We start from the raw sequence: 15,036 nt of genomic DNA on the forward strand, positions 1-15,036 counted from the left end.
ATATTTAATTAAGCCGAGTAAATGGAAAAAAGCTCATCCTTCATATAAACATTCTAACAACAAAACATAGCTTACATAGCTCTGTTAGCTGCGTAAGCTATGTAGATAATGGAGCTAAAGCTAAACCCTCTAAGCACCTATGTAAGCTACCTGTCTAAGTCACAGCTAAGTTAGCTTTAGCTAAATGTGCTACAGCTTAATTTGCTAATGCTAAGTTAGCTATGATAATGCAGCTACATAGCTAAAGTTACTATGTAGCTAACAGTTAAAGTTAAGCTCTAGATATAGTTAACTGAGCCACGTAGGTAACATTGCTAAAGCTAAACTCATAAACTTGCCATGTAAACTATGTAGATACATTATCTAAATGGCTAAGTTAGCATTAGTTACATGTGTTAAAAATCATATTACCAAAGCTAATTTGAGAATAGATAATGCAGCTACATAGGTAACATTACAATGTAGCTGATTTAGCTAACATAGCTAAAGCTAAACTCCCAAACCAGCTATGTAAACTACATAGCTCCATTATCTATGTGGTTAAGTTAGCTTTATTTACATGTGCTAAAACTCACATTGCCAAAGCTAATTTATCTATAGATAATGGAGCTACGTAGGTAACCTTGCTGTGTAGCTAACACAGCTAAAGCTAAACTCACAAACTAGTCATGTAAACTATGTAGATACATTACCTGCATGGCTAAGATAGCTTTATTTACATTTTCTAATACTCACATTGCTAAAGCTCTCTTATAGATAATGGAGCTACGTAGCTAACTTTGCTATGTAGCTAACAGAGCTAAAGCTAGACTTGCGAACCAGCAATGTAGACTATGCAGGCATGTAATCTTTGTAGCTTTGGCTAAGTTTGCTAAAGTTCACATTGCTAAAGCTACCATAGCTACATTGGCTAATGTAGTAATGTTGCTATCATTAGTTTTAGCTCAGGTTAATAAAGCTAAAGCGGGCCACCGCTCTTGTAACTACTTCTAAAATCCTTCTCAACAAATCAATCCTAGATAAGACCTCTGATCTTTTCTCTATTGTATTAATGAAACGATGATAATGATGTTATTTCATGAATGCCAGACTTTGATAATGAATAAAGATTAATTTTAAAAAATAATCTAAAACTGGGAAAACAATACTGAAAAATTCCTCTCTGAGATATATGGCATCTCACATGAACGGTCTCTAAGAGTGGCCGTTAGAAATGTACAGTCTGCAAAATCCCTTCCTATTGTAAAGAGGAAAATGACAGACGGCAGACTCAATAATACAGACATGCTGAAAGCTGCTATTAGAACAACCTGTGCTTCATAACACCCCAGCAGTGCCACGGACTGATTGCCTCAATGCTGCGTCACATTGCTGGAACTCATGCAAAAGGAGCTCTGGGTGAATAGATAAACATAGTTTCACAGATGGTCACATCCTAATATTTTGTAAGCTCTAAGCCATTATAATCATGATCAAAACATAAAAAGTCTTGAATTATTTCACTTTGTATAAGAAGAATCTAAAATATATGGAAGTTGACTTCTTGAAATAAATCAGGGAAAAAAATGAACTTTTTCATGATATTCTGAGTCCTGATCTTTTAAATGTTTTGATTTGTTAATCAAAAGAACAAAAATAGCAAATGATAGCTATCCACAAGGGAAAAAAGCTGCTTTAATAACAGGAGTCAAGATGTAAAAAATTCTTGTAAACCACACCCCCACTCTCACAGGAAGCCTTATGTGTACCAAAACCCCCAGAACAGCAAAGAGGCAGCGAAAGAAAGAGAGAGCTAAAGAGAGTTATCAAAACAGGAAATTCAGTAAAGAAGGAAAGAAAGGACACATTTTTTTGAGAGGTGACAGAAAGAGAGATAACGTGAAAAAAAGAGAGGCCCAGAGGGGGGTGGTCAGAGACAGTGAGCACTAAAAGAAAAGGAGGAAGAGGATGGCATGTGTGTTGGCTGAGATGTTTCACTCTTCTGCTTTTTGATGCCACAGTTTCAAGTTTCAAAGACAGAGGTGAGTTATTAACCCTCAATTTACAGTTACTTTTGAGAAAACTGAGCATTTGTGTGAGTGTCTGTGTCAGCTGGATGCCTTCACTGTAGAGTCATGCCTCACAGGGGACCATGCATGTGTCTCTAACGTGAGGAATGCCTGTTATGTTGAGTCTGAATGTGTGTAGGCCCGTGTGAGAGTGGCTGTGAGTTCCTCTATCTCTCTGCGTCAATGTACAGTATCTGAGATGGGATTACGACATTGTGTGTTAGAGCACAAGGAGGGACATGGGTGCTGGCTGCTAACTTCTTGGGTGCTGATACATGAGGTCAGGCGTTGTTTCTGAGTGGAAAAAGTGCAGCACACCCACAATCCCACACAGAGATGAATCATGCCGTATTAAATAATGTGTTTCCATTGACTAGAATAAAACTTTAGAGGGGAGAAGCTTTACTTGACACAGAAAGTCTTTGTATTCTCATCCTAAACCTCAGCTATCACACTCTCAATCGATAAGGTCATGTTTCTGGTTCAAGATGGCGATGTGACACCGGTGATGTAGCTGCTGGACCTTTTGTAAGGTCTGATGCTAAGGCTTCATCATTGGTCTTAATGTAATGCTGCTACCTTAATACACAAGGATGACATGAAATGACAGTCATCACTAAAGAATGATTGCAGCTGTATACACAGAATCACGCATGTGCAAAAGTGAAAGTAATGAGTGAATTACATTTAAAAAGTCAAGCATGGGACAAAGGTCAGGGAAGTGTAAAGCAAGTATAAGGACTGGAGATCCCTCTTGGGATGTCTCCCATTGAGGCTTTACTCTCGCCAACAATCTTATTCTCATAAAAAAGGCTGGGAGTTACTGAGAGACACTGCATAAAACTTTTGCCTGGTGCCAGTCAAAGCTTTATGGGAGAGTGCCAAAGAGAAAGCCACCGTTGGGAAAAACTCAGATTAAATCTTGACTGGATTTCACCAAAAGGCTTGTGGGAAAACTCCACAGCCAAGTGTTCAAAGTTCTTTGGCATGATGAGACCAAAAATGGTGCTGTTTGGCCCCCAGACAAGGTGCTATATTTGGTGAACACCAAACACTGTACATCACCACAAACACACCACACCCACTGTGAAGCACGGTGGTGGCAGCATCATGCTGTGGGGATGCTTCTTGGCAGCTGGCCCTGGAAGGCTTCTAAAGATAGAGGGTAAAATGAAAGCAGCAACTACGACTTGTTAGATTTATTTACCAGCAAGACAATGACCCGAAGCATACAGAGAAAGCTACACAGAAATGGTCTAAAGTTAACAAGGTGCATGCTCTTGGGTGGCTGAATCCAATAGAGAATTTGTGGCTGGACTTGAAAAGGGCTGTTCACACCTGATCCCGTGCAACCTGACAGAGCTTGAGCAGTTTTGCAAAGAAGAAGTACAATCGCAGTGTCCAGATATGCAAGCCTGATTGAGACCTATCTACACAGACTCTGCTGTGATTGCAGCCAAAGGTGCATCTACTAAATACTGACTTGAAGGGGTTGAATATATATGCAGTAATTTATTTTACATTACATATTTCTATTTAATTGGCACTACTTTGTAAATCTGTTTTCACTGTGATCACCTGACATCCAGCTGATCCCAATTATCGCCTCCCAGCTCCCATAGCCAATCACAGCTCTCTTTCTCAACACAGTGGTGTATTTGAATATGACGTACTTCTCACTAATTCCTGCTTGCATTAATGCTGATGCACCACTCTGCTTCTGCTGCTTCTGGTTGCAAAGCTTAACCTCCTCCACCTCAGCCTCCCCTTTCATAGCATAAAGCTTGTTGCACCTTCAGATTCATGCTACTATGTATTAATTGCTTTTGAGCTAATTTTATTGTATTCAATATGCATTGTAATAGATGTATTTATTCATATGGGGGTTTCTAGCCATGCTTTCCCTGGAAAGTCAAAGCATGTGTTTGACTGACCCCGGGAGCATCTTTAGAGCTTCTCCACCAAGTAAAACTGTATATCCATTTCACAAAAAATGGTAAAATGTATGATGAGAATGTTCCTAATTTACTTTTTTTTTCCCCTCGAAAAGCCAAATTATATTGACCATGACTGATTTATAAAAATCAGTACAAGGTGTAAACATCCAAAGTGGTGAATACTTTTAGTCTGAACTGTAGGACTAACTTTTAAAGCTAGAGATTTGACATAAAAGGTGAAAGGTACCCTTTGAAGCACAAAACATTTCTGGTCCCCACCCTTTTCCTCTCACAGAGGTACAAAAAATTGTCAAGTTGGAACATTTTGTGATGCCAAAAGTCAGATTGATCTGATTATTTTGGACAGAAAATTTCTTTTTCTTCTCTCATCTGTTGATCATCTCAGCATTCAGGATTTTTTTTAATTTAAGTAACAGGTTTGAAGTTATCTTATACCTACACTTTCAACACAGAGTGATCACTCTCAACACTGCCTTAATGGTAATATGTAACACATGCAATTTTTTTATATTGCTTGGACAAAAATCATTAAAGACAGGGACCAGAGAACCACAGGAGATCAGTTTTGGTGATAACTGGCCATCCATTTACCCATCTATTATTTTTGGCTTATCCAGGGCCAGGTCACAGTGGCAGCAGACTAAGCAAGTCAACCTAGAGTTTCCCAAGAACCTCCTGGGGGTTTCTGACGTATTTCCAGGCCAGACGGGACATACACTATATGGACAAAAGTATGTGGCCGCACCTGTTTTTTATTGAATTCAGGTGTTTCAATCAGACCTGTTGCCACAGGTGTACAAAATCAGCCACTCAGTCTCTTTTTGCAAACATTTGTGATACAGAACGAGCCGTTCTGAAGGGCTCAGTGTCTTCAAGCATGATTCTCTGATGGATGCCACCTTTGCAATAAGACCATTTATGAGAGAACATTACCTGCCTGACTGCATTATGCCGACTGTGAAGTTTGGTGGAGGTGGGATTGTAGCATCCCCAGCTGGAGCAATGGAAGACTCTTAAGACACCTTTTTTTTTATTTTAAAGCAGTGCAAATGGTCATAAACACACTGTATGACCTATGGAAAACAGAAAAAAACAGACATTATAAAACTAAACATTAATCAAACATAAGGCAAGCAAAACGACGTTAACAAAAAAAAAAAGGATTTACAAAAAATAATTTTACACAATTGCTAAAAACGGTGAAAACATACATCAAATCTATATACAACCAAGTACAATACAAAACATTAAAAGGCCTTAATTGTGTTCAATAAGTTAGCAAACAAATCAAAACACAAAGGGCAAACTTACAGGCCTAAGAAACATCGGGTAATGCTACAACAAAGACAAAAGGCTAATAACTAAGCTAGCAGCTAACCAAAGCACCAAGCTAACATGATATACATGCACAAGGGAAAAAAGGCTATCACACATTCAAAAGATAAAGCATACCTTGTGCACCTTCCAGGTGGTCACTAAAGTGATATGAATCTTCCTCTCTGACCACCTGCTGGTCTTTTTATATCCTGTCATGTGAGTAGAAAACCCACCTTCAAAATAAAAGCCAGCACATAAAACAAGCAAATTGAACACCAACCCTAGACTTTATTAAGTGGTCCTTTACAGGGATAATGGTATGGGGCTGTTTTTCAAGGCTTGGGCTAGGCCCCTGATCTCTATTTAGGACAACGCTACGCTTTTGTGACGGACTGCTCAGGCTGAGTCCAGTCAATAGCACTTTTAGCTCTAGTATTACGTGTAGCCAGGTAACTAACCTAATGTCATCCGCTCTTGCCGTTGAAAATAAACACAGTTAGCAGGCAAAATGCGTTTTTTTTCCCGTCAAAGTTTGACGGCTGTGCCGTTACAAAGTCGGTGTACCGTCTCTGTCAGCCTGTCCGGGGTTATAACACAAGCTAAGTGCTGCTTTGGCTGTTCTCAGTTTGTCGAGAGCCCAGCACTGCAGGTATTCATTTTACAACGGCTTAAACAACCGTTTAAAAGTCTATTTTAACTTTTGACTTTCTTTTCTTAGTCCACAGTGAATCAAAGATCCAGGCGATGTTAAATAAGATCAGAAAAGCTGCTGTAAACCAGCTACAAAAACTCTCCGGTACCGCAGCCAAGGCTAAGCTAACTCAATGCTAAACACACTACTTCCATCAAGCCCGTCACAATAAAAGTCCACAGCTGTTATTTTTCTGAAGTGCTTTTATTTTGAACGCCTGCAGGAAACGCGCTCAAGTCATCAGTAGTTTAACATACTTAGAGATGAAATGTGAAACTTGGAGTGCAGTTAGACAGAAGTAAACCCAGAGAGACTTAAAAAAAACAAACAAACAAGAATTAAAAAAACTTTTTTTTTCTGTGTTCCTATACTTAGACATAAATTGAGTATGCCATCAACACTGTCTCTTATTAATTTTGTAATACCGTGATATAATACTGTCACTGTCAAAGGCAAGAAAAATACTGTGATATGATTTTTAGGCCATATCACCCAGGGTTAGAGCCAAGACATCAATCAGTGACTAGTTTTAATTCCTACCTATCACATATTTTTGATTAAATTCAACAAATAAAGATGTGTTTCAGAATGACAGACCCTCCCTGACAGTGTTACTTTATACTTTTAGTATTTCATACTTTTAGTCTAAGTTTTGTCAGTGTCATTTCCCATACACACTAAAACAGTTACATAATTTATTATCATAAATACATCCTCAGAATAAGTCAGGCTTTAAACAGTTGTGCATCCTCTAGGTTATTTATGCCTCACTGTTTCCTTGCTGCTTCTCACACTTCCTTAATTTAAAAGGGTGTAATACTTAGAATTTTACTGTGACTTGAAAATGATGACACAGAACTACTTTGTGTGTTTACACAGGAGGACATATAATATGTATTTATTCCAGAGCAATATCCTTAAAGGCCTCTGAAATGACCATACAGCTTGAGCTGTAGAGTTAAACTTTAAATTCATAGTAATTAGTGAAATCATGCTTTTGATTGTCTCATCTCTTAATAGAAATTATACTCCTATATACAAGGGAGTCCCTTTTCTCTGTACAACAGCAAGCTAAGGTCAGATTATTACAGTAAAACTAGAGAATCCAAAGAGATGCAGCTGTTTATAGACATGGTAAACCTCCAGAGCTCACAGGCTGTTTACAAGTAATCAGGAAGGAAACCTTGCTTAACACAAACACCTACTAGTGTTTACAGCAGTCAGCGCATCACGCCTACAGGTTGGAACATGTGCCGATAAAACATATTCACCCCCTTGGTATTTTACCCTTTCATTAATTTTATAAACCAATCATGGTCAAAATAATTTGGCTTTCTTTACCAAAAATTTCACAAAAAACTCTTTAATATCAAAGTGAAAGCACACTTCTACAAAATAATGTAATTTAAATAAAAATATGTAACGTAAAATAAATGGCTGCATAAATATTCACCCCCTTTAAGCCAGTGTTAAGTAGATGCACCGCTGCAATCACAGCACTGGGTCTGTGTGGATAGTTCTCAGCCAGGCTTGCACATCTGGACACTGCAGTTTTACTCCGTTCTTCTTTGGAAAACTGCTCAAGCTCTGTCAGGGTGCACAAGGGTTCAGGGTGAACAGCCCTTTTCAAATCCAGCCACAAATTCTCTATTTGATTGAGGTCTGGGCTTTGACTCGGCCGCTCCAGAACATTCATCTTGTTGTCTTTAAACCATTTCTGTTTAGCTTTTGCTGATTGCTTAGAGTCATTGTCTTACTGGAAGATAAATCTTCTCCCAAGCCGTAGTTCTCTTGCAGACTGAATAAGATTGTACTCCAGGATTTCCTACACGTTGCCACATTCATTTTACCCTCTACCTTTACAAGCCTTCCATGGCCAGCTGCCAAGAAGCATCACCTCAGCATGATGCTGCCACCACCATGCTCCACAATGGGGATTGTGTGTTTTTAGTGATGTACAGTATTCGGTGTCCACCAAACATAGCATCTTGTCTGATGGTCAGAAAGCACCATTTTGGTCTCATCAGACTAAAGATCTTTCCTCCACATGACCTTGGAGTTTCCCACATGCCTTTTGGCGAACTCTATTCCAGATGTAATCTGAGTTCTCTTCAACCGTGACTTTCTCTTCGCCACTCTCCCTTAAAGCTCTGACTGGTGAAGAACCCAGGCAACAGTATGCAGAGTCTCACCCATTGTAGCTGCTGAAGCGTGTAACTCCTTCAGAGTAGTCATAGGCGTCATGGTGGCCTCTCTCACTGGTCTCCTTCTTGCACAGTCACTCAGTTTGGCAGATTTACACATGTACCATACTACTTACATTTCTTGATGATGGATTTGACTGACTTCTGGAGATGTTCAGTGCCTTGGGTTATTTTTGCACCCACCCCTGACTTACACTTTTCAATAACTTTTTCTCTGAGTTGCTTGGAGTGTTCCTTTGTCATCATGGTGTCATGGTAGCCAGGAATACTGATTAACCAGAGGCTGGACATTCCAGACACAGGTGCCTTTATACCACAATCACTTGGGACACATTCACTGCACTCAGGTGATCTCCATTTCACTAATTGTGAGACTACTAGCATTAGTTGGCTGGGTCTCTGTTGAATTAGGTCAGTCACTTTACAAGGGGTGAATATTTATGCAGTCACTTATTTTAACTTACATATTTTTGTTTAATTTACATTACTTTGTAGAAATTGTTTTCACTCTCACAATAAAGAAGCTTTTTTTAGTCATATTTTGTTTGTCAATAAAGCCAAATTATATTGATCATGATTGATTTACAAAATCAATAAGAGGGGAAAACATCCAAGGGGGTGAATACATTTTATCGGCACAGTAACGTTTTTGGCATGTTTGCATTTAAAGTAAAAAAAACATGACATAATACTGAAAAAGAAGTAAAAAAAATAGCGTTTTATTTTGTGCTGCTGGAAATGTCAAAAGAAAGATGAGAAAATGATAACTTGTGAAATTGTATTTCACCACAGAAACACTTCTTCCTCATATGTATGAGCACGATTGCAGAGGTCAGGTCTGTCTCATTCAGTTCTAACCACATGCCTGCCTGCTATTCTATATAAGCCATACTAGTTTCACAGACGCTCTGTTCAAAGGTGTTCATGCTGATTTACAGCAGTTGGAGATGTACGCGGGTGTGAACAGAGGACGTTATGTGGGTGATTATAGCGTCATCCTTTAAGGCGAGTTTGCACACTTACAGTAAAAGGTACCACAAGAGTTGAAATCGCACGAATTATGTTTTATGCTATGCACCAGTTAAAACATTGTCTAATGAACTAAAGCAGCGGTTAAAATGTTAGTCTGTCTTTCTCCCTGAGTGTTACACAATGTGATATTTGTGTGATAAAGGAAGCATCGTCCTCAGTACCTGTTCTCCACCCGTCCAACATGCAAATAATGTTATGATCAGACGCTTATTCGCAGTGACTCAAGTTCCTGTTTTCTGCTTAGACCTGTGATATTTATTCCCGCATGCACTGGCAAAGATGCAGGGCATGCTTTGAGACGATCACTTCTTTTCTTTTTTTCCTCTACCAGGATACAAAGATGCCAGGAATGACTTGGGTTTGAACACAAGTTTAAATTTCTCTCAAGAAGCATGAAGTCATCCTCCTCACAGTGACAGCATGGATGCTGGAAGTCCTGATACAAGCTTTCTGGGAATTCACTGAACTGCTACTGGACCTGTGCTTAAGATGAATGTAGGCAACCACAGCTGTGAAAGCCTTAAAGATCTACGGGAATACCAGCACTACATGTATGCAGTGGTCTACAGTGTGATCTTAGCACCAGGCCTGCTGGGTAATGGGCTGGCCATCTGGGTGTTTAGGGTTTATGTGAAAGAAACCAAGAAGGCCGTGGTGTTCATGATGAACCTGGCAGTGGCTGATCTACTGCAGGTAATAAAACACAACTTTAAGATTTATCATGCTTGGTTGTTTGAAATAGTTTTTATTTATCTAATTTAAGATCTGATTTTACAAGTGACTGTAAGTAACTTTCATGCATAAAACTGAACATGAGTAAATATTTGTTGACTGTAATAAATGGGCTGAAATTCATGAAAAGAGAGGACACCAAAATAATGAACTTTTGAGCAAATAACGTTAGTTTTACAGTTAAAATGTTATCATGCTTATTTTTTTAAACACAGTTATAATCACAGCAGGAAATAACACATCATAATCTTTAACAGCCCTTCAGTGAGCTCACTGCTACAATAAAATATGCTGTGTATCAGAAACTACACTCACGCATGTACATATCACAGGAAAGTTGTTTTTTTATCCCCATGATTTACTTCAGAAAGTTAAACTTCCACATTTTCTAGATTCATCTCATACAAAGTGAAAAAGCAAGAGTTTTTCATTTTAATCTTGATGATTATGGCTTACAGATTGTGAAAATCTACAATACACTATCTCTAAATAGTAGAATGTTGCAGAAAAGTCCAATTTGCAAAGGTTTCCTGAGCCTTCATTCTAACTCTGGTTCAGTACACACAACTACAATCATGGGGAAGACTGCTGACTTGACAAAAGTCCAGAAGACAGCCATTGTCATCCTCCACAAAGAGGGTGAGCCACAGAAGGTCATTATTGAAAGGGCAGGCTGTTCTAAGAGGCTGTTTCAAAGTATATTTATAGAAAGGTGCCTGGAAAAGAAAAGCAGCATGGATGAGCTCAGTCTTCAGAGGATTGTCAGACAAAGCAGATTCAAGAATTTAGGGGAGCTTCACGAGGACGGACTGAGGCTGTCAGTGGATCCCGAGCCATCACACACAGATGGACCACGGAAATGGGCGAAAAGCGTCATGCTCCTAGCGATGAGCCACTCCTGATTCAGAGACATCATCAGCGACGAGCAACCTGGGTTTCATAACGACCAGGCAATGCCACAGACTGACTGGCTCCATGCCATGTCACATTGATACAGTAATTTGGGCAAAATGAGCCACAACCAAGTACTGAGTGCATAAATTAGCATAAAGCAGAAAGCATAAAAAATCCACTATTTTATTTATTGAATATTTCTATAAAGCTTAACCAAAAAGATTTTCTTGATATGAAGACATGGTGGGTTTTTTTTGAGGAGCTTGAGCCTCAGGGGGGTCAGGAGTCCTTCTCAGGCAATCTTTGGACAGTCACACACTATTTTGATGCCATTTTCCGAGCACTTAATTTATGTTCTAAATACTTATCTTAATTATTGAAAAAAGGGGATAAATCACTGCTGGCCTTAGGACTTTGCTGAAATGATTGCTGACATGTTAACACATGTACATATTATATTTTTGTGGATCTTTTACAGACTCTCTCTGTTCTCCTTAGGTGCTCTCTCTGCCCCTGAGGATCTACTATTACTTGAAGAACACCTGGCCCTTTGGTCATCCTCTCTGCATGATCTGCTTCTATCTGAAGTATGTCAACATGTACGCCTCTGTCTATTTCCTGGTGTGTGTTAGCATTCGTCGCTGTGAGCTCATCATGTGTCCCCTGAGGTACAACTCATCCAGGCGGAAAAGGGACATGCTCATCTGTGCCTTCGGCTGGCTGCTAGTCTGCCTGGGCTGCCTGCCCTTCCCACTGCTGAGGAACCCCAGTGGGGTCTTAATTAATAAGTCTAATGAGGCCACCGTGGAGGCGACTACCCCTATCTCCCCTGTTTGTTTCGCAGAGCTGCCCATGAGACCGGTCAGCATTCCAGCAGCCTGGGCACTCCTGATCCTCGCTGAGCTGCTGGGTTTCATTATCCCCCTCATCCTGGTCTTAGCATGCACTTTTTGGACTGCTGGTAGCCTCCGAAAGACAACAGCAGGGGCTTTTCCCGACAGAGGGGAGAAAAGGAGAGCATTACGGATGGTGCTGAGCTGTGCTGTGGTGTTTTTATTGTGTTTTGCTCCTTACCATGCCACCATGCCGTTGGACTTCTTGGCTAAATCCAATGCCCTGAGTAGCTGCACCCTCAGGGACATGATTTTTCGATGCCACCCCATCGCTCTCTGCCTGGCCAGCCTAAACTGTAGCCTGGACCCGCTCATGTACTATTTCACAACGGATGAATTCAGGAGGCGACTGAGCAAGCCAGAGATAGTAGAGGGCATTACTTTCAGTAGGCGCTTGTCCTGTATAACTGGAGAAGAGGACCAGGAAGAAGACTAGATTCTCAGTCAGTGTCTGAATTTTCATGTTATGGACCAGAAGTTTAAACTCACCCACTAAACGCTTAAAACCAGAAACTACACTCACCAGCCACTTCATTAGGTACACCTCTCTGACTGGGGAAAAATAGACACATTAGTGAATGGGTGCTGGATCCAAAGAAGCAAAGAGGTCAAATAAATGATGGAAATGGGAGCTCCCTGTTGTGTTGACCTCCTTGCTTCTTTAAACAGATGAGGACGAAATTATTATCCCCAGATGAAAGTTTCATTTTTTAAAAGTATTTCCCACGGAATTTTAACACAGCTTTGCCAAACATCCTGGTCTTAATTTGGATAATTATATTATTTTACTTTGCATGCAGAAACAACTTTATTTTCCAAAAACTACCAGGGTCCAAACTATTAGCCTCCCCTGATACTAATAGTCAGCTGTGTCTCCTTTTTGCTAGATAACAGACTTTAGTCATTAGTTGTAGTTTTCAGGGAGTCTCAGACTTGTCTCCTGAGGAATCCCAGCCCATTCTTCCTATGCCAATCTCCCAACATCCTCCAGATCTTTGTGCTATAGCTCAACAAAAAGGTCACTTCTAAAGGGGGTTTATATTTTTGACCCTGGTAGTTTTTTTTTTATTTTTGATTGGGTGCAAAGTAAAATAATGTAAGCATCCAAAATGAAAATAGGATGTTTGGAAAAGCGGTGTTAAAAATTCCTTACTTTGTTTAACAGCTCTTGGAAATGTGTAAAAAAATGAAATTTTCATGTTGGGAGAGGCTGATAGTCTCACCCTCATCTGTACCTGTTCAACTGCTCATTAAAGCAAATAACTATAAACAGCTGATTACATGGCAGTAACCAGTGCATTTATGCATGTAGACATGGTCAAAACAATCTGCTGAAGTTCAAACCGAGTGTCAGAATGGAGATGAAAAGTGACTAAAGGGACTTTAAACACGCCATGGTTGTTGGTGGTTTGGTAGGTGTTAATGCTGTTTACACCAAATTCTGATACCACAACTCAAAATCAAGACTCATCAGACCAAGCACTTTTTCTAACCTTCTTGTGTCCTATTTTGGAGATCATGTCAGAATTAGCTTGTTCTTTGCTTTTGTTGCTGTAGCCCATCTGCTTCAACTTGTGCATCCAGAGATGTACTTCTGCATACCTCAGTAGTAACAAGATTATTTGAGTTATTGTTGCATCTCCTCGAGTGCCCACTTAAGCCTGGCTGCAGAGTCATGGAAAGTCACACCTCATGTTAAAATGCTGTGTTTTTTCATCAGAAATAAACATGTTACTAAGCTGGTTCAAGGAATGAGTTTGACTTCCACCATTCTGATGCCTGTTTTGAACTTCAGCAGATCATCTCGACCCTGTCTGCATGCCTAAATGCATTGAATAATGCCATGTTATTGGCTGATCAGATGGCTGCTACATTACTGAGCAGTTAAACGGGTATACCTAATAAAGTGGCAAATGAGTGCATAATGTACATTTAAATTTGATGAAATAAAAAAGTGTGATTTTCCCCTATTTATTTTCAATAAAAGATGTGACTGTTCTTTGTTGATCTGTATAATTACTAAAGTTTTTTCAGGTAAAGAGTTTATTGTTTGGTTTAGCGTTATAATTTGCTTCGTATAACCCATAGACTGTAAAAAGGATGATCTAACCATGCTAAATGTTAGGGCTGGAAAACACTGCCTGTGCAAGCTACCGTTTTTAGAGTGGCAAAGACGAACCGAAGAATCCACTGTGGCAGCAAAGAATGGTGGCTGTGTGCCAGTTTTTCTCTGAATGGGATCATTAAAATGATAGACATAAATATATACAGTGCTTAAAAAATTTATTAGGACATATTTATTCATATTTGTCTCAAAGAACATCCAGCATCATGAAGTGCTTTAATGCGGACTCTTTCATTTTCAGTGAGCTCTCCACGTTTCACCATTTTGAACAGGAATGAGGAATTTCAAACTGAATTCACCAAAATTTGAGCCGGCTCACTGGGCTTCTCTGAGAAGTCAGAAATTAATCAAGCATAACATTCAACCACTAAAACTAAATTTTCTGTTCAGGAATGCAAGTAAATAACTATAATTTGTTATATTAATCAAGAAATATTAATGTGCTTCACTATTTTTTCAGTTTTTTTGTAAATCAGTAAATTTGAAAATTCATGGATAACAACAATAATTATATTTTAGCATTAAATATATCATTTGGGTTAAAGAGCTTCTACATATTGGTGTATTAACCATTGCAGAAACATAAAAATGATTTGGTAATTACCAATGCTGTTAATTTAGGGCAGCTGTGGCATAAACCTTACTTTGGTTAGGGTTAGAGTGGTCTAATTTGTTAAGCACTGTATTCATAATACATATACATAACATAAGTATATTAAGTGTATGGTTAAAATGCCTTCCAAACTGGTGCTGTCGTACATGACAGGAAGTAATACAGTTTATCAAAAGTCGAATAACTTTTGAATCATAAATTGTTGCCTCTTACTTGCTTTTCCTCTTGAAGCTAGCCGTTGTGCCATCCCATTGATGCTACTGATGCATTTAAATCCATTGCGGCAGCATTTTCAGTGAGCCTGGAACTCGTGTGACTTTTGGGAACTTAAATGATTAAATCCACACCAGTAACGCTGCTCGAACAGAAAGGAGAGAGATAGTGAGAGCCTTAGAGCAGCCCCCTGTGTTTTTATTTTAATATTTAGCAGTAAAACTCAATAATCGTCAGTAAAGTAACTCTAGAGTTACATAGATACTGTACATTATGATTATATTTGTTGAGCGATGTTCTGAGTCAAATAAGGGTT

General features: G+C 39.3%; 1 protein-coding gene across 3 annotated transcripts; it reads left to right on the forward strand.

The window, feature by feature from the left end:
• Positions 1-1,777: 1,777 nt before the first annotated feature.
• Positions 1,778-13,755, forward strand: LOC121516010 (probable G-protein coupled receptor 174). Of its 3 annotated transcripts, none has more exons than XM_041797039.1 (3): positions 1,778-2,021; positions 9,582-9,943; positions 11,375-13,755. In XM_041797039.1, exons 2-3 carry the CDS (start codon positions 9,740-9,742, stop codon positions 12,203-12,205), a joined length of 1,035 nt encoding a protein of 344 aa, XP_041652973.1. In that variant the 5' UTR covers positions 1,778-2,021; positions 9,582-9,739; the 3' UTR covers positions 12,206-13,755. The 3 variants fall into 3 exon arrangements, with proteins under 3 accessions (XP_041652973.1, XP_041652975.1, XP_041652974.1); XM_041797041.1 differs by lacking the exon at positions 1,778-2,021 and adding an exon at positions 4,711-4,737; XM_041797040.1 differs by lacking the exon at positions 1,778-2,021 and having other exon boundaries at positions 8,688-9,943.
• Positions 13,756-15,036: the final 1,281 nt, after the last annotated feature.

Source organism: Cheilinus undulatus, linkage group 10 (assembly GCF_018320785.1).
Source record: "Cheilinus undulatus linkage group 10, ASM1832078v1, whole genome shotgun sequence".
Classification (NCBI taxonomy): domain Eukaryota; kingdom Metazoa; phylum Chordata; class Actinopteri; order Labriformes; family Labridae; genus Cheilinus; species Cheilinus undulatus.